Source organism: Muscardinus avellanarius, assembly GCF_963383645.1.
Source record: "Muscardinus avellanarius genome assembly, chromosome: 5".
Taxonomy (NCBI): Eukaryota; Metazoa; Chordata; class Mammalia; order Rodentia; family Gliridae; genus Muscardinus; species Muscardinus avellanarius.
Window position 1 is genome coordinate 128,752,588 of NC_137790.1, and position 25,938 is coordinate 128,778,525.

The 25,938-nt window shown below is 44.9% G+C and overlaps 1 protein-coding gene across 1 annotated transcript in view; it reads left to right on the forward strand.

Annotated features, from left to right (window-relative positions):
* Nucleotides 1-25,254, forward strand: part of SLC9A9 (solute carrier family 9 member A9) — a gene marked incomplete at both ends in the record, with an annotated part of 603,254 nt that extends 578,000 nt beyond the window's left edge. Inside the window, 2 exons of the mRNA XM_080695867.1 lie at nucleotides 22,893-22,998; nucleotides 25,024-25,254. Of these exons, the coding sequence (XP_080551993.1) occupies nucleotides 22,893-22,998; nucleotides 25,024-25,254 (337 nt within the window). The remainder of the gene's footprint in view (nucleotides 1-22,892; nucleotides 22,999-25,023) is intronic.
* Nucleotides 25,255-25,938: the final 684 nt, after the last annotated feature.

Here is a 25,938-nt window from a genome sequence, read left to right on the forward strand (position 1 = left end):
CCTCTAAAGACTTCCTGTTGTAGTTCAGAGAGCCAACCTTTGCACACAAAGCAAAAAAATTCAAGTTTCCTTTCATAATTTGTTATGTTGACCCAGGGTCAGGGTGAGCCTTTTAATGAAAGCTTAGAAAGCACCGCTGGCCCTGAAAGTTCAAAGACATAGAACCTGAACTGTATATTTATTTATTTATTTATTTTACCTACCAGTCCCAGGACACCTATGAGCATGTGGGTTTTAAAAGTGTGATGTGTTCTTTGATTTTTGTTATAATGGGAGCCCAAGCTTAGCCTTTTTTTTTTCCATGCTCTTTCTGCATATAGCTGGAATTACAATCATCATAATCAGGCATTTAAGCAAACAAAAATAATCATTTGAAAGCTATTTTCCATAAGCTCTTTAGTTCTCAATTCACTACGATTCCGTTCTGAAGGAAATGTTCCATTTTTGACTATTGTAGTCCTGTCAGCCGATGGAGCAATGACCGGTTCTCTACATAAAAAATTAATTCCATTTCAGCTTTCCTGAATAAAAACAAATCAATCAAAAGCCTAAGGATTTTTTTTTTTGCCCAGGAAAACAGTCATGGGTACACACCAGAATCGACTGGAGAACCCCATCGTAGTTAGACTTTATAGGTAGAAGATACAATTTTCAGACTTTTTTGAAAACTCAAACAGTGGGTCTCTGAGCGTTTTATGTTTCAGTCTTTAAAAAACCCTTCAGAGTCCACTTTGTGCAAATGCTTCTCTTGGCCCAGGCCATTCTGAATAAAAGTGCAAAGGTCTGTAGATGCAATGACTCTATAAATGAGCTCACAATTATCCCATTACCACTGAAGAACAAGAGCGAAATGGGGGGACATTGTTCTGTCCTGCACGATTAGCAGTTATCAGGAATTTTTCCAAACCCTAAGGGGATAGCTGTCCAAGACAACTATTCATTGTGAGAACAGGGAGACACAGAGAGAGAGAGAGAGAGAGAGAGAGAGAGAGAGAGAGAGAGAGAGAGAGAGAGAGATTGACAGAGACAGACAGAGAGACAGAGATATTGCAAGGAGAACTCCAAACAAGGGGTAGTCTGCTCAAGATTCTTCTCCTAGTCTCGGTAATTGGTGAAAATGAAAACACAAAATCATAAAAATGAAACACCACATCACAAGAGAAGCTAGCAATGGCAAACACAGGGAGGCAGTTTCCAGAGTATAAGAAAGAGGTAAAATATTTTTTTTTTCCTTTAGGTCATGGCATCGTTTTATGCCTGCCCACACCGTGCTATTATTTGAGTCATCAAAGAACCCTCAGTTTGCTTTGCTTGCACGCGTCTAAATTGGCAGAGCAAAAGCTTTGACCACGGTGTGAACTGTCCAAGCAAAGGAGAGGAGAGGTACTAGATAGGAAATGTTTACAGCTTCCCGCCTTCTCCCGGTCAATGCTGACCATCCAGCTAGAGCCGCCTGCTGGGCATCCTTGGGCCTTCCCTTTCTCCCAGCAACTATCCCCATCCCAGGCCAGCCTAAGTACCGGGAAAGAGAAGGGCAGCACACGCCATGTAAGAGCCACAATTAGTGGGAGCCTCCTGTTGCTTTAAGATACCTAATAACTCAGGCTGTAATGTCTCAGAGGAGACCTGCATTGGCATGAGGTTCACAGTCTATCAGATACTCAGAAGTAGTTTTCTAAGGAATTTGGAATTATTCTGAGCAATTTGCTTCTTGGGGAAAACACCGGAAGTCACCATTCTGACTGTCCACTGCGGTCTTTGAGATCAGGCCTGATGGAGTTCCAGATGCCTTTAGACCCAGAGCTGCATCCCTTAACTAGGATGATGCAATGGGGGAAAAAAAAAAGACTATCGCTCCACACACAGCACCAAACTATGGCAGCGCTAGCCTGAACAAGTGCTCTCTGCAAGCCTCCCACTGAGCCAAAGGCTGAGAGCTAGGAGGGATGTCTCCAAATGCAAACACCAGGGATCTGCAGGGACCCTGGAAACTGCCTGTACCAAGGATGGCTTGGACTCCTTCCAACATGTCAGATTTGCTCCATGGGCTGTGCTTGGCTTCTGTGGTCCCGCAGAATCCAACAGAAGGAGCCCTGGACAGCTTGCGAGGTCTCCTAAAGGCTCAGAAAGGCCATGGAGCCTCTGGATCCATCAGCACAGTGGACATGGGCCCAGTGCCTCTTCACAGTTCTCAGTCCTGGGAAGGCTTATCAAGACCTCCCACCCCGTCCTGCCTCTGCTACTCCAGGAGACACACACACACACACACAGTCCTTTGCAAGCATTTTTTTTTTTTCTTTTTGCAGTACTGGGGATGAAACCCAGGGGCATTCTACCTCTGAGCTGTACCACTGGCCCTATGTTTTTATTCTTTATTTTGAAACAGGGTCTCACTGAGTTGCAAAGGGCCTCACTAAGTAGCTGAGGCTCTCTGTAAACTGCAATCCTTCTGTCTCAGCCAAGTACTAGGATTACAAGCGTGCACCACCACACCCAGCTCTTTGCAAGCATTCTTAAAATCAGCAACAGGAGGGAAAAGAAGCAGCTCAATTAGAAGATGGTAACAACTGGCGTTCGGTTGGCAGATGGCAGATGGGATCTGAAATTTTCCCAGCTTCTAAAATCATCAACTTTTGAATGCCCTTGACCTCCCTTTTTCTGGTTGAAAAAGAAGAGGCTCTTCCAGGTCTGGATACACCTCTAACTCCAGTATTTCTACCTCTCCTGAGTTCTGGTTTTTAAGCCAGGTCTGTATTTCCTCAACTGTTTAGTTCCTGAGATGCTCAGAATACCAGAGGTCACAAACAGAAGATCAAAACTTCAGTAGAGAGAGAAGGGAAAAAGGGAGAGATGTCAGGCCCTCTCCTTTTTCTCTTTGTCTTCCAGGAACCCGGGACACACATGAGGCAAAAATATGAAAACTCACTGGGCATGGTGGTACACGTCTATCACCCCAATACTTGGGAAGCTGAGACAGGAGAACTAGGTTCAAGGCCAGCCTCAGCAACTTAGCAACTAAGACCCTTAGCAGCCTAGCGAGACCCTGTTTCAAAATAAAAATAAAACGAGCTGCAGGTGTAGCTCAGAGGTGGAACACAACCTGGGTTCACACCCTGGCTTTACTTCCTAGCTACCCCCCATACCTCGGTTTCCCCACCCATAAAATGAGGATAATGAGAAAAACCGTATCCTAGATTTAAAGGAGATTATTGCTGACACAGCATCGCACACCCCTGTGATCCTGGTACTTGACACAGGAGGATCGTAGGTTCAAGGCTAACCTCAGCAACTTAGAGAGACCCTATTTCAAAAGTAAAAATAAAAAGGACTTTCAAGGGTGTAGCTCTGAGGTAGAGTGCCCTGGGGTTCAATCCTCAGAAGAAGAAAAACACACCAAAAGGGAGATTATTTATGTCAAGTGCTTAGCACAGAGCTTCATGTTTAATAAATGCTAGGCACCATTAATGTTGCAGTTCTGAGCAGAAAGGTCAGAGAGGCATGAGCCGGCTGCTTTTGATTCTAACTTAGATCAGAAACTGCGTGATGTTGCCTAGAATCGCGAGACAAGAATAGCAGGAACTCATCGGCGGTATGGAAAGGACCACTGCTACCAGCACAGGTCTCCATCCTCCAGGCCTATTTAGGGCCAATCCATAAGGTTCTCGAAGGTATTCGAAACTTTATGTGGCTCCAGCTGTCCAGATCACGCGTTTCATCAGCAGAACGTTTTGCAGGGCTTGACAGATGAGCCGTGGACAAGGATCTCAGTGGGGGGTGGGGGAGCCCCTGAGAGCATGTCCTAGGGCAAAGCCCCTTCTTCTTTGTGGAGTGGTTGTACAGGCTCCAGATTTTCTGTAGACACATTCACATTTAAATGATTAGGAGAGTGTCTAGACACCAAGGTCCAATTAGGTTGAGGTAGAAATCTCATAAGACCTGGTTTTCTGCCATGCGTGGTGGCACACACTTGTAATCCCAGCATTTGGGAGGCTGAGACAGGAAGATTGTGGTTCATGGACAGTCTCAGCTACTTAGTGAGGCCCTTTGCAACTCAGTGAGACTCTGTTTCAAAATAAAGAATAAAAGATAGGGCCGGGGGTGCAGCTCAGAGGTAGAATGCCCCTGGGTTTCATCCCCAGTACTGGGGAAAAAAAAAAAAAAAAGACCTGGTTTTCCTTAGCAAATTCAAATTTGACTACGACTCAGTTGAACTGGAAATAGCTCCGATATCATCATATTCCCAAGATGCTGCCTCTATTTTCCACCCATAGCCAGTACTGGATATTAGAGGATTGTATATAAGGGCAAGTTCTCTGTCCTGGAAGAGAAATTCCACCCACTCAACCCTCCTGAGTCCTGAGGGTGGTTTCAAACTGGGTTAAAAAAAAAAAAGCCTAAGAGCTATAGCGCATAGAAATTTCTGGAACTGACAACTCCTCTTTCCCAGAACTCCTAGCAGCAGTTGGATATTAATTAACAAGGAGAAAAGGACAATTATCAATTGGGACCGCAAGCGCCACTTTATGTCGCTTTAAGGAATGGGTATTCTTCCAGCCCCACTCAGCTGCCTGCTCAGGAACACGAGGCAGTGGTAAATAATCATGGCAAATGGGAGGTGATTTAGGGGTGAGGAATTGTGTAACAACTCAGTGCTTTTTCTCCCATTTTTGCAGTGAGACAAGTAAGACATTTCTTGCCACTGGTTTGGCTTCAGTCCAGCTCTGTACCTTTACCCCCCCAAAAAGGATAGGAGGGGGCCAGAGCTGTTTATTAACATGAACCCCAAAACACTCAGAGCAGACCTACCGAAACATTTTTTTTATGCTTTTCGCAAGGAGAGGCTAATCATATCATGAGTCACGATTTAATTGGCTCTCTGGTGGCTTTATTTAGCCAAAGGATCATATTTGTTCACGCCAATAAAATTGTTGAGTGGTTTTAATAGAAAGCACATCTTCTCCCACTTTCTCAGCACACTGGTTTCCAGCTAGCCTTCGGAGATCTACGCCCGAGAAGACGTGTCACCAGGGTGGATACAGGCAGGACTTCCTCTCCTTTGGCACCCCTAACTCACTCAGAGGGGAAAGCAGGTTTTGGGCTCACTTTCAAAGGAATCTAGACCCCAAGCAGTGAGGACTTTGCTCTTGAGCCTGAAAGCATTTTTTTTTTCTTTTTTGGTACTGGGGATGGAACCCTTCTACCTCCAGGTTACACTCCCAGACCTATTTTATATTTTATTTGGAAACAGGGTCTTTTAAGCCAGCGAGGCGATCCTCCTGTCTCTACCTCCCAAGCACGGGGATTACAAGTGTGCGCCTCCATGCCCGGCTCATCTGGAAGCATCTGATCTGAACATGTTTATTTAATCTTGCAACTTAAGGATGAGGGGGATTTCCAGTGTGATTTGGGGGGGGGGGGGACAGGGTTGGGGCGCGTAGGAGAGACTGGCGGTGCCCGGGATCTGTCATCGCCAGTCTCAGGAGAAGAGCTTCACCTCTCTGAGTCAGCAGCAGCAACACGAAGCTTTCCAGGGATGGCGAGCCCTTACGTACAGGCAAGGCAAGAGTAAACGAGAACTGCCTATCGAAATCCACACGCGGCTTCTCCACCTTTCCTTCGAGTCGCCGGCGGGTCCTTGCTCGTTTCTGAGGCTCTCATCCACTGCCATTTCCCATGACTTTAGTCTTTCCCCCACCCCATTCAAAATAAGGAGCAAGTTTGGGGGACTACCGTTCCCCCAAAGAATTTGTACCTTAACAGAAAACCCTACGCCTCTTTCAAGTCTTAACTTGCTTTAACAAACATCAGTCGAGAGAAATAATTTCTGGCTAGTGGGTATTACCGTGTACACAAAGAAACATGAGACACTGTTCCTCCCTCAAGAAGCTCATAGTCTAACAGGAGATGTATAGTCAAATAATTCTAGAGTGTAATAATCAGAGAGATCTGAGGGAAGGCTTGTGGGGCCCCAGTGAAGATAGAACTGGGCGCCGTGCCATATGCCTGTAATCCCAGTGCTTGGGAGGCTGTGACAGGAGGATCACAGGTTCAAGGCCAGGCTCAGCAACTTAGTGAAACCCTGGTTCCAAATAAAAAATAAAAAAGGGCTGGGGATGTAGTGCAGAGGTAGAATGACACTGGATTCAATCCCCAGTAAGAAGGAAGGAAGGAAGGAAGGAAGGAAGGAAGGAAAGAAGAAAGTCTATAGTTGGAGTACAAAAATAGTGGTAAAGAAAAAGCATTGTCATACATCTTACTAGGGTTATTTTGGGCTATATATGACACCTAAAAAATCCAAATAAAAATGAAATACTTAAAATAGAAATCCCTAATCTCAGTCAAAGAAGTCTGGCATTATAGACTCTACACTGGTCATGACGCTCCGTGACGTCATGAGTACTACCACGGCCCTCCTCTTTCTCTTCTCCACCACCTTCAGTAGAGAGCTTCTATCGTCAAGCTTTCCTCTTAAACTCAAAACGGCTGCAGGAGCTCCAGGCAGTTCCTTCAAGTCCTAGGAAGGAGGAAAGACAAGGAAAAGTTGATTCTCTCTGTAAGTAGCTAGAAATTTCACCCAACAATTTCTTCTATTTCATTGGCCACCCAATCTGAGGAAACAGAACAACTCAACAGACTGGGACTTGTGCCGTAAGAAGGAAGGGGAACTAGATATTGGGTAGGTAAGTAACATCTATCCCATTGGCATCAACAAACAAATGGGCCTTTCCACAAAGACAAAATGAGAAACAGAGTGTGCAAAGATGAAAGTTTGTATTTTGTGGATCTGCAGAAGAGTGAATAGCCTAGAAAGGCCCTTCCTTCTCAACCTTACATAATCAGCCCTATTTTTTTTAAACAGGGTCTCCATAAATTGCTGAGGGTCTCACTATGTTGGGGAGACTGTCCTCCAATCTGCAATCCTCCTAGCTCAACCTCCCATGTACTGAGCTTACATGTGTCAAACTCAGCCTTCTTTCTAAGTGAGAGGATTTTCTAACCTTGGGTTATGCATTGTGGTTATTACTGGTCATCATGATGCTTTTTTTTTTTTTTTCTTTGCAGTACTGGGGATGGAACCCAGGGGCATTCTACCTCCAAGCTACACCCCCAGCCCTAATTTTTATTCTTTATTTTGAAACAGCGCCTCACTAAGTTGCAAAGGGCCTAAGTAGCTGAGGCTGTCCTCAACTGACAATCCTCCTGTTTCAGCTCATGATGTTTTCTTAATGTGATATAATTTTATATAGACCCTTGAGATAAAAAAAAAAAAAAAGCTAAAGGAAAAACAGCTGTGGTTCAAGATGCAGTGGGAGGAGGAGCAGCGCACTTCCATAACTGTAACAACCCCAGCACAGCACCTACGACCTCACAACCCCGTGGGCCCCCAAGACAGTGACCAGGGCCGCATATGAGTGGATTCACAACGTCCCGGTGCCCGGGTGAAAACCTGCTCAGATGGAAAGAATTACATATGCAAAGGCCTGGAGAGGCAGGGACACATAAGTGGGATCAGCCTTAATTTCATTTATTGGAAACTAAAGTGTGTGAAATAGCATGGAGAGTCGCTTTGGAGAGGGAAGGTGCCGCATGACTGACGGGCGCCGCACAGGACCCAGCATGCCCCGGGACCTGGTACTGACGGAGGCCTCTGCCCTCACCGCAGTGGTCACAAACCTGTCTTTGTCCACTAATTCCTGTCGTTGTCAGCGGGACGCACTTGCCATCTGGATTCTCAATGCACACAGGACTATTGTTAAAGCACAGACTCTGTGAGGCCCGGATCTGGGACCAGGCACACGGAAACGCCAGGATCCTACAGAAAGAAGGAGACCGCAGCTCAGTTGTGCATCTCGTCCTCGGTGCCTCCCCTGTGAAACAATTGCAAGGGAGCTCCCCGGCCACGCAGGCTCGAGGACCCACGTCCAGTGGTCCTGGGAGTGAGGGCTGAGAAGAGACAGCACAGGTATGCTTTCTCCCCCATTCTAAGCTCTCTGCCTCTACTTCGGGGCTCTAGCTGCACAGATTCTTGGAGAAAATGATTTTCAGACTGTGTGAGACTCTCTGTAATGGGGCTTGGAATCATTTCAGTAGCTCACCAGCATTTTAAAATATCTTTTACATGAGAGCTGGACATGGTGGCGCACGCTTGTAATCCCAGCATTTGGGAGGCTGAGACAGGAGGATCGTGGTTCGAAGGCAGCCTCGGCTACTACTTGGTGAGGCCCTTTGCAGCTCAATAGGACCCTGTTTCAAAATAAGAATAAAAAAATAGGACTGGGGGGTGTAGCTCCAAGGTAGAATGCCTACTGGGTTCCATCCCCCGTACCACAAAAAAAAAAAAAAATCCTTTTACATGAAATAGAAGAGAATGTTTGAGAGTCCCTGTCTCTTGAATGGTTTTTATTCCGTAGCTCACAAATTACCTGGTGTCTCCTGTAACCAACTCAGGGGGCTGCAGCCCGAGGTTGAGGATCTGTAATCTGAAGATCCAAAGTCCAAAATGCTTCAAAATGTGAAGCTTTTTGAGCACTGATGAGATGCCACACGTGGATAACTTCATACCTGTCACATAGGAGAGGTCACAGTCGAAGCACAGGCCCACTGAAGACATTATGTAAAATTACCTTTGGCCTATGTGTATAAGCTATATATGAACCATAAGTAAACTTTGGGTTCAGACTTAAGTCCCATCTCCAAGATATCTTATTATTTCTAGATAAATATTCCCAAACCCCAAAACACTCTGATCCCAAGCATTTCAGATAATACATGAATACTCAACATGTATTGGTAGGAACGAGATGGAATAGAGGGTGATAACAAACATTTCCATAATCTCAGTGGCTCATTGAGCAAAGTTTTATTTCTCTCTCACTGTAAGCCAGCTAAGGAGATAGGTGATTCTCTAGGACAGCTGTCCTCCAGGTGGTACCTCAGTGATCCAGATGTTGACCTGTGGCTCCCTTGGCAACCCGAGGCCTCCTTAGGTCACTGTCAGGAAATAGTGAGCCAGAGGGTCATGTTCTGGCTTCCTGCATTCCCCTGTGGAAGTGATGCCAATCACTCATGACCACAGCACAGTGGCCAGAATTAGTCTCAAAGCCCCGTCTGCCTCAAGGATGCTAATGCCCTACTTTGGGTACCACAAAGAGGAGAAGAATAGACATTGGTGAATCCTAGCTAGCAGTGCCTAGTATAAACAGAAGATAAGAAAGATAGGATGGGATGGGACGGGATAGGACGGGACAGGACGGAATGGTCTCAAGCCACAGAAGCGTCTTTTCATCTTATTTGTAGATGGTCGAACAGAGGTTGGAACCTGTACTGAGTAGCAATTGTAAAATGTATTTCTAGGTAGAGGTTGGAGGCGAAAAAAGTTTACAAGTGACTGCATCTAAGAGGGGAAAAAAAATTGTGCCTGGAGAGAAGAACATTAGCTATGACTTGTGCCCCTGTATGGGCAAAGGGCTTTCCTTTGTGTCTGCTCAGAGAAAATAGAGTTTCTAGTATCTCAGGAAGGGTTTGCATTCCATAGCTCAAAAATAACCCAGGGTCTCCTGCAGTCAACATTGCCGGTGTGTGCATGTGTTGTACGTGTGCGTGTAAGTAATCTTGGTCTTTCTCAAAGAGAGCTGCAGGCAGGGCAGGCCTCCTACTAAGGAGTTTGCTAAATCATCAGGAAGAAAAAGTGCCCACAGACTGTGGGACAGTTGGAAGGCAACTTCAAGGACAACCAAGAGAAAGCATTGCTCCAGGGTGACCTTAAAGGCCGGCCTTCGCAGCAAGCACCTCTCTTGGGTGGAAACGGGCCATTCCTGTGTGGATTGACACAGTGCTGTGACCGACCCCACACAATGACAGCGCATCCCTGGGGACATCGCATGGAAGGACAGGAGATAAGGGGACCTTTGGGGAGAAACTTTGCAATAACTTTCTCAGGACTCTGGCAGCCAGCGGAAGAAATATGAATTCTGCAGGGCATGGGGTAGGTGTTACAGGAGAAAATCAACTGGAGGATGCTTGAACTCGATTTCTAATACTTATACCTCCTCCAGGGACACACGGGGAAAAAAATAATGATGTTCGCTAACAGCTACTGTGTGCTTATTATGTGCCCAGAAAGGTGCTAAAATAAGAGTGTCTATTTTTATCTCCCTTAATCCTCCCCTTAGGAGGTCACTACTATAAGTTAGTTGCAATCAAAAAGCTCAGAAAGAGCCGGGCGTGGTGGCGCACGCTTTTAATCCCCACTCTTGGGAGGCTGAGACAGGAGGATCGTGTAGGTTCGAAGCCAGCCTCAGCTGGTTTAAGAGACCCTGTTTCCAAATAAAATATAAAATAGGTCTGGGAGTGTAGCCTGGAAGTAGAAGGCCCCCCTGGGTTCATCCCCAGTACCACCAAAAAAAAAAAAAAAAAAGGCTCAGGAAATTTGAGTACTAACAGATAATGAGCTGCAGAGCCAGGATTTAAATGCAGCCTGGGAATCTAGGGTAGAGTGCTTGCCGAGTGCAAGGCCCTGGGGTCCATCCCTAGAACTGGCAAAAAAAAAAAAAAAATAGCTAACTCATCCTGTGTGGTTTGTCTTTCTCCTCCTCGCCCTTTTTCTTATTTATTTATTTATTTGTTTGTTTGTTTATTTATTGGTACTAGGGATTAAACCCAGAGTCAATTCAATCAGGAGGTTCCCCAAAGCCAACACTCATTCCATGTACATAGCAGTACCATTTTTCTCCCAAAATATTTTCTTTTGTGTGTGATGGGGGACTGGGAATTGAGCCTGGGGCATTCTACCTCCGAGCTATACCCACCCCCAGCCCTTTTTATTTTTTTGACTTTGAAACAGGGCCTCGCTAAGTTGCTGAGGCTGGCCTAGAACCTGAGATCAGACTGTCTCAACCTCCTAAGTCCTGGGATTACAGGTCCTGCTCAGAAGTGCTTTATTTCAAAACAGCTCGAGCCAAATGTAACAGGCCAGGTGGCAAGAATGGATTTCATTAGCGTCCCAGAGGTAGCAAAGATCCCAAACCCTGATGGTCCGTCATGTGGTCAAAGGGAAAACACTTTAAAGACAGTGGTAGAAAAAAAGGTAGTAGTTGTGGAAGTAATGTCCTTATTACTGCGCTATGCATCATGGACACGAAACACCTCTAGCCCCAGAGTCCTTCAAAGCACCAGACGCCATTCTGCTCCGCGCCATTTGGACCAGTAGTTTTCAGGGGGTTGTAGAAGTGCAGAGTACGCGGCCCACCTGCGAGGACCAGGTTCAAGGGCTCGGGAATCTACATTGTAACAAGCACAACAGGAAATTCTGATGCAGTCAGGCGACCAGCTTGACGAAAGAGAAGCCCTGGGTTTAGTCTTTCTTCCGCGTTAAGACCCAAGGCTGCGGATCAGATGAAGTCTCGGGTTTCCTCAGCCTCACGAGGCCGGTCCATCCGTCGTTGAGCTGGTCGGCTGGTTTATCTACGCGTGCCGCCTGCTTCCTTTAGACCTTTCCAAGGAGCCCCTCAGCCTTTCCGTGTCCCTAGATTGTCTGGAGCCAAAGAGAATTATGTGAACATGTGATAGGTAGATCCTGCAGATAGCCCTGCTCAAACCGACTCCCAGGACAAAGGAGGAGATAGGGAGCAAACCTAATCAGCCCTCATCTGCCCTCCTTCTTAACACTTAATCACTTCTAACCAGAGTTTCCAAACTCCAGCCTGGGCGGGGAGGAGAGGAGGGTTTCAGGGAGCTCTCTGGCTTGTGTGCAGTCCCATGCCAAGGATGATAGTTGCTCGCAGTTTTTTCAAAGGTTCCAGGTCACTGCCAGGGAAGGTTGAGAACTATGGCTCTGGGCATTGTCTGACTCATCCGGCTCGCCTGACTGTGACTTACGTAGTGTGTTAGGATCTTTCTAAGCCATGCTGCCTGATCAGAGAGAGGTCTCAGTCAGCGCAAGCAGCTCTTAGAGGATAATAGCAAAATAGACCATGTTTTTGTTTACTAGTAACATGAATCTACTTACCAAAGACCGAAGTTCAAATCCCGGTACAGCTCCTGGATTCTGGGAAGAGGGCTGTGGCAGGAACATCATGGTCTCAATCCCTCCAGATCCCTACCCAGAAACAGATAGAATAATTGGGTAACAAAACCGAAAGCCTGTGGCCACGTTTACAACAAAACCAGGGCCATGTTTTTTCACACACACCCCCAACCTACAAGGGGGTAGAGACAGACTGCCAATCAGACAAGCACCTGTGCAGGGCCAGAGGAAACAGTGGGTGGCAAGGGGGAGCAGAGAAGAGCAGCACCTTTCAGACTACATGTTGAAAGAGTGCACCATGCGCCTCTTGCAAACAACATCAAGTTCTAATAATATTAGTAAATTCAATATATATATATATATATATTTTTTTTTTTTTTTTTTTTTTGCGGTACTGAGGATGGAACCCAGGGCATTGTACCTCCGAGCCACACCCCCAGCTCTATTTTTTCGTCTTTTTATTTTTTTTAAACAGGGTCTCACTGAATTGCAAAGGGCCCCACTAAGTAGCTGAGGCTGTCTGCGAACCGTGAACCTCCAGTCTCTGCCTCCCGAATGCTGGGATTACAAGCGTGCGCCACTACGCCCAGCCAGTCAATTGTATATTAATAATATTTGTAATTATATAATATAACATGTACTGTTTTAGTGTATTAAGATAGCATGTTCTAATACATCATGATATATACTATGAATATAATGAATACCTAAGTATTAATGAAAAATAATAAATTAATAGATATTAATAAAAGTCCTTTGGACATCTAGAAGAAAGCATGTAATTATTTTTAATGTGCTTCTATTGGTGATATACATGCACATAGCACTCGATGCCCCCCGCAGCTGCCTCCCCCTCTCTCCCTTCCCCATACCGAGTTCTGAGATTGACATTGATAATTTTATATTTTTTTATTGGTGCATTGCAGTCATACATCCTAACAGGGTACAAGATGGTGGAGGCACACATGCACACATCACTCAATTAGCCCTTCCCCAATTCCCACCCCATTCCCTCCCCCACTCCTTCTCACGGTTGGCTTAGTGATTGACTTTAATATGTTTGTGAATGCACATCCTTTACATTAGGGAATTTGCCTCTTCCCCCTCCCTTCCCCTCAGTTAGGTCACCTTATTTGCCCATCTACAGTTTCCCCTTCTTTGTCCAGATTTTCACATATGTACGCATAGCCGACGGTAGTGATTCCTTCAATGAACCTCGCTCTTCCTCCTCCCCTTCCCTTGGACCACCTCCCTGGCTCCATGAGGCTTCTCCTCCACTCTATGGAGCCCCTCTAGTATCCCGATTACTCCCTGGCTTGTACATATTAGAGAACACAGATGACCCTTCACCTTCTGTGACTGGCTGACCTCACTTAACGTAATGTTCTCCAGGTTCTTCCATTTTCTTACAAATGACATACTTTTGTTCTTCTTTACTGCTGAGTAGAATTTTATGGTGTGGATAGCCTATACTTTTATAATCCATTTATCTGTTGATGGACATGTAGGTTGGTTTCATACTTTGGCTATTGTGAATTGTGCTGCTATGAACATAGGTATGTATATATTGTAGTTCTCTGACTTTGGCCCCTTTGGAAATATACCCAGGAGTGGTACATCCAGATCATATGGTGAATTTATCTCTAGTTTTCTGAGGAATCTCTACACTGATTTCTTAGCTACTGAACTAATTTGCAATCCCACCAACAGTGTAGAAGAGTTCCAATTTCTCCACATCCTTGCCAACATTTTTTTTTTAACGTCTTGATGATTGCCATTCTAACTGGGGTTAGATAGAATCTCAGTGTAGTTTTGATTTGCATCTCCCTGATTGCTAATGATGTTGAATATTTTTCATGTATTTATTGATCATTTGTATTTCTTCTTTTGTGAAGTGTCTATTTAGTTCAATTGCCCTTTTTTTTTTATTTTCATGGTACTTTTCAGAGCAACCCCGTAGGTCAAAAGAAATAGAATAATATTTTTAAGGTACTCAATGAAGAAAGTATATGCCAATGATTTCATTTCCAGCCAAACTGACTTTCAAAATAGAACAAGCATGAACTGTTGTCAGTATACAAGAATGCAGAGAACATTGATTGCATCAGCCCTTCCTGAGGAAACTATTGAATCTCGAGCTTCAGACAATCCAAATGACTAGAAATGACTAGAGAGACATTGGCTTAGGACTCAGAGGTGAGCACTCAATACATAGTAACTTAAGGAACTAGGACTAAATAAGAGTTAAGAGGCAGAGCTGGCCATGATGGGACATGCCTGTAATCCCAGTGCTTCGAGGCTTTAATAGAAAGGGCTATGTGTTCTGATAATATGGATATAGGACAACTATCAGGAGGATAGAAGATTTGAGTCCAGTCTCAGTAATTTAGGAAGACGCTCAGCAAATAGCAAGACCCTATTTCAAAATAGAAAAAAAATTAATAGAAAGGGTTATATATTCAGATAATATGGATACAGGACAATTATCTATAGTTATCCTACAGGTTACATAAAATTGTGAAGTTAAAATCCAAGCTAAAAACTTAGTGCAAAAAAATGTTTTAGCGTATGCAAAAAGCGTTTCGAGTGGTTATTGTGGCGGTTTGTTAAAATTACTCTCAGACTACTATATATGTGATAGAGAAAAAAACAAATAGTAATGGTGGAAAATTTCATTATTCTTTGTGTCCTTAGATATCTGTAACTCTCGGATGTCAATTGGAAATATCTGTAGGTGCCCATGAGCTATTCAACCAGATATATAACAATAAATAGCGATGAGAGCAGATCGTACACAGCTTTTCCCGTCTCCACATTTAGAAGCTTCCTATTTGTAGCCTGAAATCAGCCAGGATGGGAGTGTTTACACCATGGAAATAGGATAGTGCTACAAACCCAGTCCTTTTTTTTTTTTTTTTTTAACAGAGAGAGCCCCATAGTTAAACATTTGCCAGCACTCTGATGCATACAGCATTTCTTATCCAGATTGTGGTTTTAAAATACCATTTTTCACTTAAAGAAACCAGAAAAAAATTTGGAGCAATGCTTGATTTGAAGTCTGAGACAAGATAAGTACATGATAAGCCCAGAACAATTTCTCATACAGATGATAAGGAATTTATCAAAGATGCTGGCATCACATCAATAGCACCTAGGAGCCAAGGTGAGAAGAGGCTCACTGACCAAAGATGCTTTGATTTGGGAATCAGTTATGATACTTGCAATCAAATGCATTTGAATCTATTACTTCATACTGATATTTAAATGAAGAATTAGTTGTTTTCAGAGAGTGACAGGGACTAAGTCGTCATCTCAAGACCTAATAAATACATGGAACGAATCAGGCATTGCCTTTCCTCTGTCGACTCTATCACTGACTATACCAATTGGATAAATGTCTCCTTCTAAAAGTATACTACCTAATAAAATCATTTTAAAGATACGATTAGAATTCCACCATTTTGCAATGAGCAAAGAGATCTAAGTATTACTTAGGTCAGTGTAATGGTGGGTAAGATCACACAAAGACAGATGTCAAATATGATATCCCAGCACCCAGCCATGTTCCCTTCAAGCACCCAGTGCCAGACTGGAACGCCGCCTTCGAGCCATCAAGAACAGAGGGATGGAAGAGCTTAAAGTATAAAGCTTGGGCTGCACTTTAAAAACCTTCCTACTACCAGGGAGGAATCTCAATACTTGGGGAGGTTGAGATAGGAGGATCAAAGGTTCGAGGACAGTCCTCAGCAACTTAGCAAAAATTCTCAACAGCTTCTCAAGACGCTGTTTCAAAATGAAAAATAGAGGTGGGGTATAGCTCAGAGGTAAAATATTCCTGGGTTCAATCCCCAGCACCACAAAGAAAAAGATTTCCTCCCACCTGATCCTCAAACACCAGCTCCAAGGACCTGTATGTTGCCACATACATAACCAACAAGACAAAACAGCCAAATGTCCAATCACAGAATCCGATACATCCACTCCAAAGGGAAGGAGGGAGAACACAGTCTGTTAGGCCAAGGTTTCCTGAGAACCAAACAGAAAGGGTGTGACTTGTATACTGGAATCAAAGAGCAATGGGGTGTATATGATTTGGGGTGTCCTCTTCTGGCTCTGTTCCTGGGTACCGTGTACATCACAGTGAAGGGTCAGCAAGTCAACGGCAAGTAGGACCTAATTATTCTTCAGGGGGTGGACACCCAGTCCGGCGCCCCTTTTAGGATGTACTTTTCCCTCCTGCCCACCTGGCATTGATCCCTGACCATCTCTGATGGAAACCTGGCTTCGTAAGCTCAAAAGCACACTGGAAATGAAGACAAGGATAGATAAGATGAGACTAGACAGTCACTAGTTCACACATTTATGGATCTGTAAGGTGGGATGATGGTACCCACCTGTAAGTTTAAAGAGGAAACAAGACATGGAGATGCTTTAAAAATGAGAATACAGGGTGAAGCATATTCCTAAACTCCTACGCAAGACAAAGGTGCTTGTTTTCTTGATGTGGCTGTGTGGAGACGAGCATTTTAGCCTTATCTGAAAGTCACTTATGAAGCCTATACATACAGACACATTCAAGTGCTCCCCATAGGTACAAAGGTTTCCTCCACAAGCTGAGACACGGTGCCCCATGAATCCACTTCCAGGTGTAACACCAAGTATTCATTTCCTTCAGCCAATTACCTGTCCCTGTTCTTGTCTCATAGGTACGGAACAATTGGTAGAGGTCATTACTGAGTCTGGGTTCAGGGCCCAGTGAGCTTTCCTTATACCCATCTTTACCCTAAGAATCATTACTTTATGGACATAAAAGACCATAATCTTTTGTCTTGTTGTGTAAGGTATGAATCTTATATAAAAAGTAATACTCCAGAGGGAGACCGCTGTGTTCCAGATTCACTCAATCATTGGTTACCTGGGATGCTTGTTAAAAATACAGGGTCCGGAGGCAGGCGTGGTGGCGCATGCTTGTAATCCCAGTACTTGAGAAGTTGAAACAGGAGGATCGTACAGGTTTGAAGCCAGTCTCGGCTACTTAGTGAGGCTCTCAGAAACCTAATGAGACTGTTTTCAAATAAAATATAAAATAGGTCTAGGAGTATAGTAGCCTAGAGGTAGAAAGCCCTTGGGTTCCATCCCTAGTACTGAAAAAATAATAATAATACAGATTCCCAGCCCACTTTCCAAACCTACTGAGTCAGCATCTGCAGGGCAGATCTTTGAAATCTGAACTTTTAACAGATGTTCTAGATGATTTTCACTATGAGATAAGCTTAGGGGAAAACCAAGCTAGAACACAGCTCACGGCGTTTTCCAAGCAGTGATTTTAGAAAGAGAAGGGATATCTTGGTCCTATTGGGCTGCTGTAACAAAATACCACAGACTGGGTGGCTTAAATGACTAAAAGGTTGTTTTCTCACAGCACTAAAGACTGGATGCCTGAGGATAGGGTAAAAACCTAGTCAGGGTTAAGTAAGGGCTCTCGTCCTGTCTTGCAAATGGCAGCCTGTATGCTGTGTCCTCTCCTCTTCTTTGTGTGAGGTGAAGAAAGAGAGGGAGCTCTTTGGTATCTCTTTTTATAAAGGTGCTTAATCCCATTATGAGGGTCCCACCCTCATGATCTTATCAAATTCAAATTGCCTCCCAAAGGCCCCAACTCTAAATAACATCACATTTGGGGTTATGGCTTCGTTCAGCATATCAATGGGGGAGGAACAAAAAATGGGGTCCATTTAGGGGGCGCAATGGGGTTTAGTTTCCTGGAAGGGGCAGGAGTTCACTGGGAGAGCTGGACTTCGCTTAGGGATTTCCCTTCTCAGTGACCTATGCAAATGCACTCTACATGAAACACAGGCATGAGCCAGCCATGCATCCCATGTTTACAATGAACTGAACATGATGATGTGAAATGTCCCAAACTAGGACAACCAATGAGAGAGAGAGCAATCAGTGTTCCCAGGTATTTTGAATGTTGGTGCAGTTCGGCACTAAATTTAGCTCTGGCCCTGCTGAAAGCACAGGCCAAAGCAGAAAATGCATTTGATAATTGTCTTTTCTATTTCACGCATTTAAATTCTGGGTTGAGTTCCAGCTTTTACTCACTCCCGAACCAAACTGCTATTCCCAAACTCCTGCCCTTTAAAAGATGAGAAAAGTCATTGCTTTTTCCCCCAAGAGCTTAACAGTTTGTCTCAATGTATTTCTAGCTTATTAGAGACGCAAAACTAGCCATCCCCAAAATACCCAATGGGGAATCTTGCTCTCCCCAAACATATACTAAAACCTGATGAGAAAAAGAACGCATTCTGCAAAATCTGAAGCTGGGTTTTTTATAGATCAAAAGATTTTTCTTAGTCTTTAATAATTCAGGTAACCCTGGTGATCAAGCTACTTTTCAGACATTGCGTAGCAAGGAGAACACAGGAAGTCACTGGTTCCCTGACTCCAAATCAGTTATCCCATTAGGCAAGTCCGGTTTCGCCGTGTCCTGATGTCAGGAGGAAGACAGATGGATGAGCTGGAGGAGTGTCTGGTCTCAAGCCCAGCTCTTTCTTACACTCATTGGGCTGGGCTCCATTGGGCAATTTATGTTCTCTTTCTAATCCTACTGCCTTCACGGGTTCAACAACTATTTCTTGAGCATCTAAAATGTGTCACGCACTCTCTCCAGGAGAAGGGATTGTCCTGCTGTCAAGGAGACCGCAGGCTGGAGACAGGGTCGTGAGCATTACTTTCCTCGTGTGGGTGCCTCGTTTCTGCCCCTCCCTAATTTGCACATAGAACTAAAACTAAAATATGTAAGTAGATGAATGAACTTCCAAGCCACCGATTCATGAATGACACAGTTGACTGAGTAAATGTAGCCCAGAGGTCATTTGTAAGCACCTTATTTTATGGCATTACATCCTCTTTGGAGTCCCCTTTGTCTATACCTCAGACCCAAGTGGTCCATCTTTAGTTTGACCTTTCTTAAATGTTTACTCCTTGGAGAGACCTCATTCGTTGGCTCTAACATGCCCTTTATTTGTTCCTCTCTGGAAGTTACTTGGAATCAACTTCCATCACTCATACCACGTCGGAATATTTCCCAGAAATTCAAGAGGCAGCCACTGATCCCATCATATATGGCAAGCGGGTGAACCGAGGTGCTGGGAGCCTAAGCTCTGTCCCGTCCTCTGTGACTGTGGTCGGTGCTGCTCACGCCCCATGTCTGGCCACACAGGGTCTCATTCCTTTGACTCACAGATGCTGAGATACCAGAACAGCCCGACAGCATGTGCTTCCCAAGAGACTCTTCTTATATCAGCAGATTCCACCACCAACCACTTCATGCTAAACCCCCCCCATACAATAAATTTTAACTAAAATAGCTGTTTGGATTGTAGGAATTGCTCAAATTTTCCTCCCACTTAACAGCTGGGAATCCCAATGTTACACCAAATGTCCAGAACACCGAGCTGGTATCTCTGCCCCGTTATTTGAACAGTGTTTGGGACACCAGTTTCTCCAGAAAGCATTGCTCAGAAAATAGACTTTAAAAAATATCAAAAGCCCCTTTTGTTTCCCATTTTTCTCTCTGGTTTTCACACAGGAGAGAAAACATTTGACCCTTGCTTCTTCTGAGATTGGCTGATCTCAGCATAATATTCTCTCGTTCCATCCATTTTTCCCACAAATGACATGAGTTTAGTGATTGTTTATGGCTGAATAAAATTATGTCGTGTGCATATTACCACATTTTTGTTCATCATTCGTCTGCTGACAAACACCTAGGTTGATTTCCTAATTTGGCTAGAGTGAATTTGTTGAATCACCTATAGTTGATTTCATAATTTGGCTATAAACATGGCCATGAAGGTATGTCTACCAGTCTCACTTTTATTCATGGAGGAAGGTGGGTAGGAGGTAGGACCTGAAGGGAAACACACCGAAACCCGTGTGTGTGTTGGTGTGCGTGACTTTGACCCTCACCATGAAGTATAATTACGCTGCACCAATGAAAGTGTAAAAATCAAGTAACATCTGAATGGCACGTCAAAGCTTAACATCACCTCCCATGTGTTATTTCAGTTAATATTCACAATAAAACTTAAGGCATGGAAGAGTAAATAGCTAGACCACGGGTCCTGTGGTCAGCAAAGTAGCAGAACTGGCATTTACTGTCAGGTCTTCTGAGTCAAAATCCCAGAGCCTGTCCAGAGGGAGCCAAATGCCCCATTTGATCCAGCCTGCCTATTCACAGAAAGCTACAAATTTAGCCTTTAAGTGTTAGCTCCAATAGCATTATGCATAATTTAAAGAGATGCCCCATTGGGATTAAAAGAAGAAAATGTTCATTACACAATCCTAAATTTGCATTTTGCTTGTGTAACATTATTCTAACATTTGGGCGTTTTTATTATTTCAGAATACCGAGAAGCTCAGTGGAAGTCGTCCAGGCTTTTTTCCAGCTCTTAGAACCTTGACAAACCTCATTTTTATTTTCAAATGACTTCTTTTAAAATGTCGCATATTAGCCAGGTGTGGTGGCGCACGCTCGTAATCCCAGCATTCGGGAGGCTGAGACAGGAGGATCGCGGTTCGCGGACAGCCTCAGCTGCTTAGTGAGGCCCTCTGCAACTCAGTGAGACCCTGTTTCAAAATAAAGGATAAAAAATAATAGGGGTGGGCATGTAGCGAGGAGGTAGAATGCCCCTAGCTTCCATCCCCAGTACCTCAAAAAAGAAAAAAAGTTGCATATTTGCAATTAATTTTTCCTAAAAGTGGAAATAAAGTGGGCTGGGCTTTGATTGTACATATATCTTGTCTGCCTCCCCTCCCTACAAAAAACATTTTCATTGATGTGTGAGTTCCATCAACCCTAGAAAAATCACGTGTCCCCAGGAGCCCCAGCTTAAGAGGGTCCCCATCTTGCCGACACGGGTGAGCTCTGCGTGCTTCGCGGAGCACAGAGCCAGCTGGTCTCACGGTTCTGCCCTGATAAATTATCTTCTTCTCTGGGCAATGATTGTAGATTCAAAATAGCAAAGGGAGTCTTTGGATTATTTAAAACTATAATATCTCCAGGCCTCGGTTCCTTCATCCATAAAATGAAGGAACAAAAACTCTAATGAAAATTAATGGGAGATCATCAAGGGCCTTTAAGATTTGTGGGTCTATTTACACGATGTTACAGCAAATGTCAGTCTCTGAACTTTGATTCCCTCCCGCCCTGGTCTTTGAGCTCCGCGGCTGCCCATCCGAAGGCAGGAGTCAGATTTCCCATTTGCGGCTGGAATTGCAAAATCTCTTCTGCATCTCTCAGTCACTGACTTCACGTGGTACCTAGGGGATGCTCATGGGCGTCTCTTGCTCTGCTACCGCTTTGGTGTGTAATGGTTCATAACCAGAGACCACCGGCTCCCGGGTCCCCTCTGCGCCCACATGGGCCGGGCATCTCAGGACTGACAAGGTGCCGTCCTCCAGTCATCACTAAGACCTCCTCACGCCCTGGAAGCCTGCAGATCTTCACAACCAACCCACCTTAATTGCTTTTCATTTCCCCCCCTTCTCTTTTTTTTATTGTAACTTTTCGGAAAGTTGACAAGATGAAATATTTTCTAGCAGAGTAAATAATACAAGCTCAAAAGTCATTTCTGAGCCAGGCGTGTTGGCGCATGCTTGTAATCCCAGCTTTTGGGAGGCTGACAGGAGTATCCAGGTTTGCGAACAGCCTCAGCTACTTAGCGAGGTCCTTTCAACTCAGTGAGACCCTGTTTCAAAATAAAGAATAAAAAACGAGGCTGGGGGTGTAGCTCGGAGGGAGAATGCCCCTGGGTTCCATCCCCAGTACTTCAAAAAAAAAAGTCATTTCTGATGAAAGGGTAAAATAATTCTACTGCTTTTCTTTATGCAAAAATTAATAATAATAAAGCAACCTAAGGCCGCTTCTGGGGATTTCTTTTTTTTTTTTTTTTTTTGCGGGTCTGGGGGTGGAACCCAGGGTCACTCGACCTCTGAGCTATACCCCCTGCCCTATTTTTTATTCTTTATTTTGAAACCGGTCTCACTGATTTGCAGAGGGCCTCACTAAGTAGCTGAGGCTGTCCGCCAACCGTGATCCTCGGTCTCAGCCTCCCACATGCTGGGATTACAAGTGTGCGCCACCATGCTCGGCTGGGATTTTATTATTGATAGATTGGAGGGAAATGTAATGGCTTTAGATGAACAGGGTTCTTTTTTTTTTTAACTGGATAGAGTATTTGGGGATGAAAAGATGAGAAAGACAGGTGCTAGACAATAGCATAAAACTGGTACTCGCTTATTTACATAATTTTGTATAAAATGCATTGATCTGTGAAGTATAAACTGACAGGATGGAAGAGTGAACATAAAGCATCTTGGTCAAGAATCTGTGTTCATTCCCCAGCCCTAGGATTACTGAACGTTTTATGAAATACCGCTTACTTCTTTGTGAAAATGACTGGTGGCTGAAGCTGGGCGCGCGTATGTGTGTATGTATTGCAATTTTAAGAAAACACAATCTAGTATGCTATCATTGGAGGTAATTCTTAAGAATGCATTCTCTAAGCAGATGAGACAAGGACCGGGGGAGCGTTGGGGGGAGAGGGACATTTGCACCTCTCTCTGATGTGGCATGGACCATTCACCATTTCTCTGTGATTAAGGCCATTGGGAGAGCTGGTAAAGTGTACAAAGCAAAGATTATAAACAGCAATGGCTGCAGGCCAAATTACTTTGTAAATGAGGGAGTAGGAGATAAAAAGGTGAACATAACTGTCTCTTTGCCAGCATGCAAAGGTTTGTGCTGTGTGAGAAACGAAACCCTAACTCGCTTTTGACAAGTGTTCCTTAACAGGCTTCCCAGATACCTGAAGCCACTTTTAACCCACTCCGGTCCTCCGCTGACCACAACACTCCCTGAATGGTGTGGTCCAATTTCCAGGCTGCTCACCAGCCCGCAGGCCTATGGGGTGAGTATATATCCCACATGGGACCAGCTTGGTGAATATAAATGGTCCCAGGAACCTCCACAGTTACTCCCCAGCTCGAGGAGGAAGCTTTTTTTTTTTTTTAATTCACTGTGCCAAGAAGTATTTCTCTTCTCTTTCCAGTTGTTGCTGAGCTTGGCTTATTCTTTTAAAAAAAAATGCACTTATTTCATTGTTACCAATATTTTTTCACCATAAAATGAACTTCAAAAATGTATAAGAAAGTAATGTGTCCCCACAAACTGCTGTGTTTTGAGGTTTGGATTATTAGGCCTGTGCTTTATAGCTCAAGGGAGTGGGGAGGGAAAAAAAGTGCTGAGAAGCAATTAGAAGGATTACCAGCAAATCAGGGTGTCAGGGAACTGGAAAAGCTTAGAGTCTGAATTCAAAGTACCCTTAGAGCTTGTCCAGCTGGCCAGCCCCTTGCAGAGATGTAGACAATCACATCTCAGATATATTCGGGGTACAGCAGCCGGAGGCAGTTTCTCAAGCATGGTCTCCAAACAAGCAGCCTCAGCATTACTTAGGAACTTACTAAGGAAAAAAAAAAAAACAACATTCTTGGGAATCCTATCAGAAACTTGGGGTCGGGGGCCCTGCGATCTGTGTTTTAATAGGACCTCCATGTGCTCATGGAGCCCGCTACGGTTGGGAAGCACTGGGCTCACTCACGGAGCCAGCACTCCTTCCATGAGTAATTTAAGGTGCCCTTCCCAAAAGCGAAGGAAGTGGAGCTGAGACCTCAAGTCTTCCCTTCATGGAAACCTCTAGGAAAAGACCATATTGGCCAGATCTGGTTCCTTTCTGACCCCAGCTGCTACGGTGATTTCTGACCATTCTTAGCTTTATGAACCTCATCCCCCAAAATGAGCTGAAAAGACACCCATTAAGGTAAAACACAATAAACACTGTGTTTGGAGTATTTCGCAAGAGGCAGGTGCATTACAAAGCCAAACTGAGACTCCCTCCCTACTCCGAGGTCACAGGACCTGACTCCTCTCCACCGCACTGGGTACCAGCAGAGGAAGCAGCCATGGATTCCATTTGCACTCCCCCAAGCACCCAGGAGGCGCTTAATTGGCTTGTGCTCTCTAACAATTCTCGCCTGGGGCCTGGAGAGCCCTGGCAGTCCTGTGGGGAGCCAAGTTTTCAGTGTTGACTTGCAGAAATGCTATGCCACACCCACGCCAGAGACCAGCCCAGGCGAGGTGGGGCAGTTCAGAAAAGGGAGAAGAACATTCTATTTTCTGACACTGTAGGATTGCTCCTATCTTCTGTCTTCATGATGAAATGATCTCTCTCTCTCTCTCTCTCTCTCTCTCTCTCTCTCTCTCTCTCTCTCTCTCTCCCTCCCTCCCTCCCTCCCTCCTCTCCTCTCTCTTTCTCCTCTCCTCCTCTCTCTTCCCTCTCTTCTTTTTCTCTTTCTCTCTGTCTCCTCCTCCTCTTTTCTCTCTCCTCTCTCTCTTCTACTCTCCCCCCTCTTCTCCCTCTCCTCTCTCCTCTCTCTCCTCTCCTCTCTCTCCCCTCTCTCTTTCTCTTTCTCTTTCTTTCTCCTCCTCCTCCTCTTTTCTCTCTCCTCTCTCTCCCCTCTCCCTTCTCTCTCTCCCCTCTCTCCTCTCTCCTCTCTCTCTCTCTCTCTCACTTCTCTCCTCTCTCTCTTCTACTCTCTCCCCTCTCCTCCCTCTCCTCTCTCCTCTCTCTCCTCTCCTCTCTCTCCCCTCTCTTTCTCTTTCTTTTTCTTTCTCCTCCTCCTCTCCCTCTCTCTCTCCTCTCTCCCCTCCTCTCCTTTTCTCTCCCTCTCCCTCTCTCCCTCTCTCCCTCTCCCTCTCTCTCTCCCTCTCTCTTTCTCTTTCGCTTTCTGTCTTTCTCCTCCTCCTCTTTTCTCTCTCTCCTCTCTCTCCCCTCTCCCTTCTCTCTCTCCTCTCTCCCCTCTCTCCTCTCCTCTCTCTCTCCCTCTCCCTCTCCCTCTCCCTCCCTCTCTCTCTCTCTTTGTCCTTCTAAACTCAGGAACAGCTAAAAGAGGACGATGCAGAATGTATCGTGAACCAGGATGAGCTGGCCATGCATTTCCAGGAGCGAAGCCCAACATCCTGCAGCCCTCCGTCAAAGCCGGGTCTGGACCAGAAAGCAGTGTCACCCCAGACTCCAAGCAAGGAAAACATTTACGAGGGAGACCTCGGCCTGGGAGGTTACGAACTCAAGCTTGAGCAGGCCCCGGGTCAATCCCAGATGAACTGATTGGCAGGAAGACTGATGATGTGACCACCAGGAAGGCGAGTCTCCCTGAGGAATACCAGCCAAGCTGATGGGGCAGTGTCGGGGAGAGGCTGGAAAGTGTATTAAGATTATAAATTGGAGAAAACCGGAGCCTTGTCTCCTGTATCCTCTGGTGCCTACGGCAAGGAGAATTTATTTATCAGCCCACTATATTATGCAACAGAATTTGTTTGTCAGCAGCCGTGTTTATTGCTGGCTGGGTAGGGATGGGGCGGGATGGGCGGGGAGAAGCAGAGTGGGCCGAGTCAGCAGGGGCCTTCTGTCCTCCAGGCCCTTCACTTGAACTCTGGATTTTATTCTCTTCATTAGGGAGAATTTAAAAGATAACAAAGAAGCCAATGTGGTCGTGCCCGCCTGTAATCTCAGTACTTGTGAAGCTGAGACTGGAGAATCGCAGGTTTGAGGCCAGACTCAGCAACTTAAAGAGACCCTCAACAACTTAGCAAGACCCTGTTTCAAAATGAAAATAAAATTTAAAAAGGGCTAGAATGCCCCTGGGTTCAACACCCAGTACAAAAAAAAATACATATATATGTACACACACACACACACACACACACACACACACACACACACATATATGAGCTTCTGAGAGTAAACACTTTGTGCCTAAGCTAAAGGGAATGTCCAGTCGTTGCTTATGTG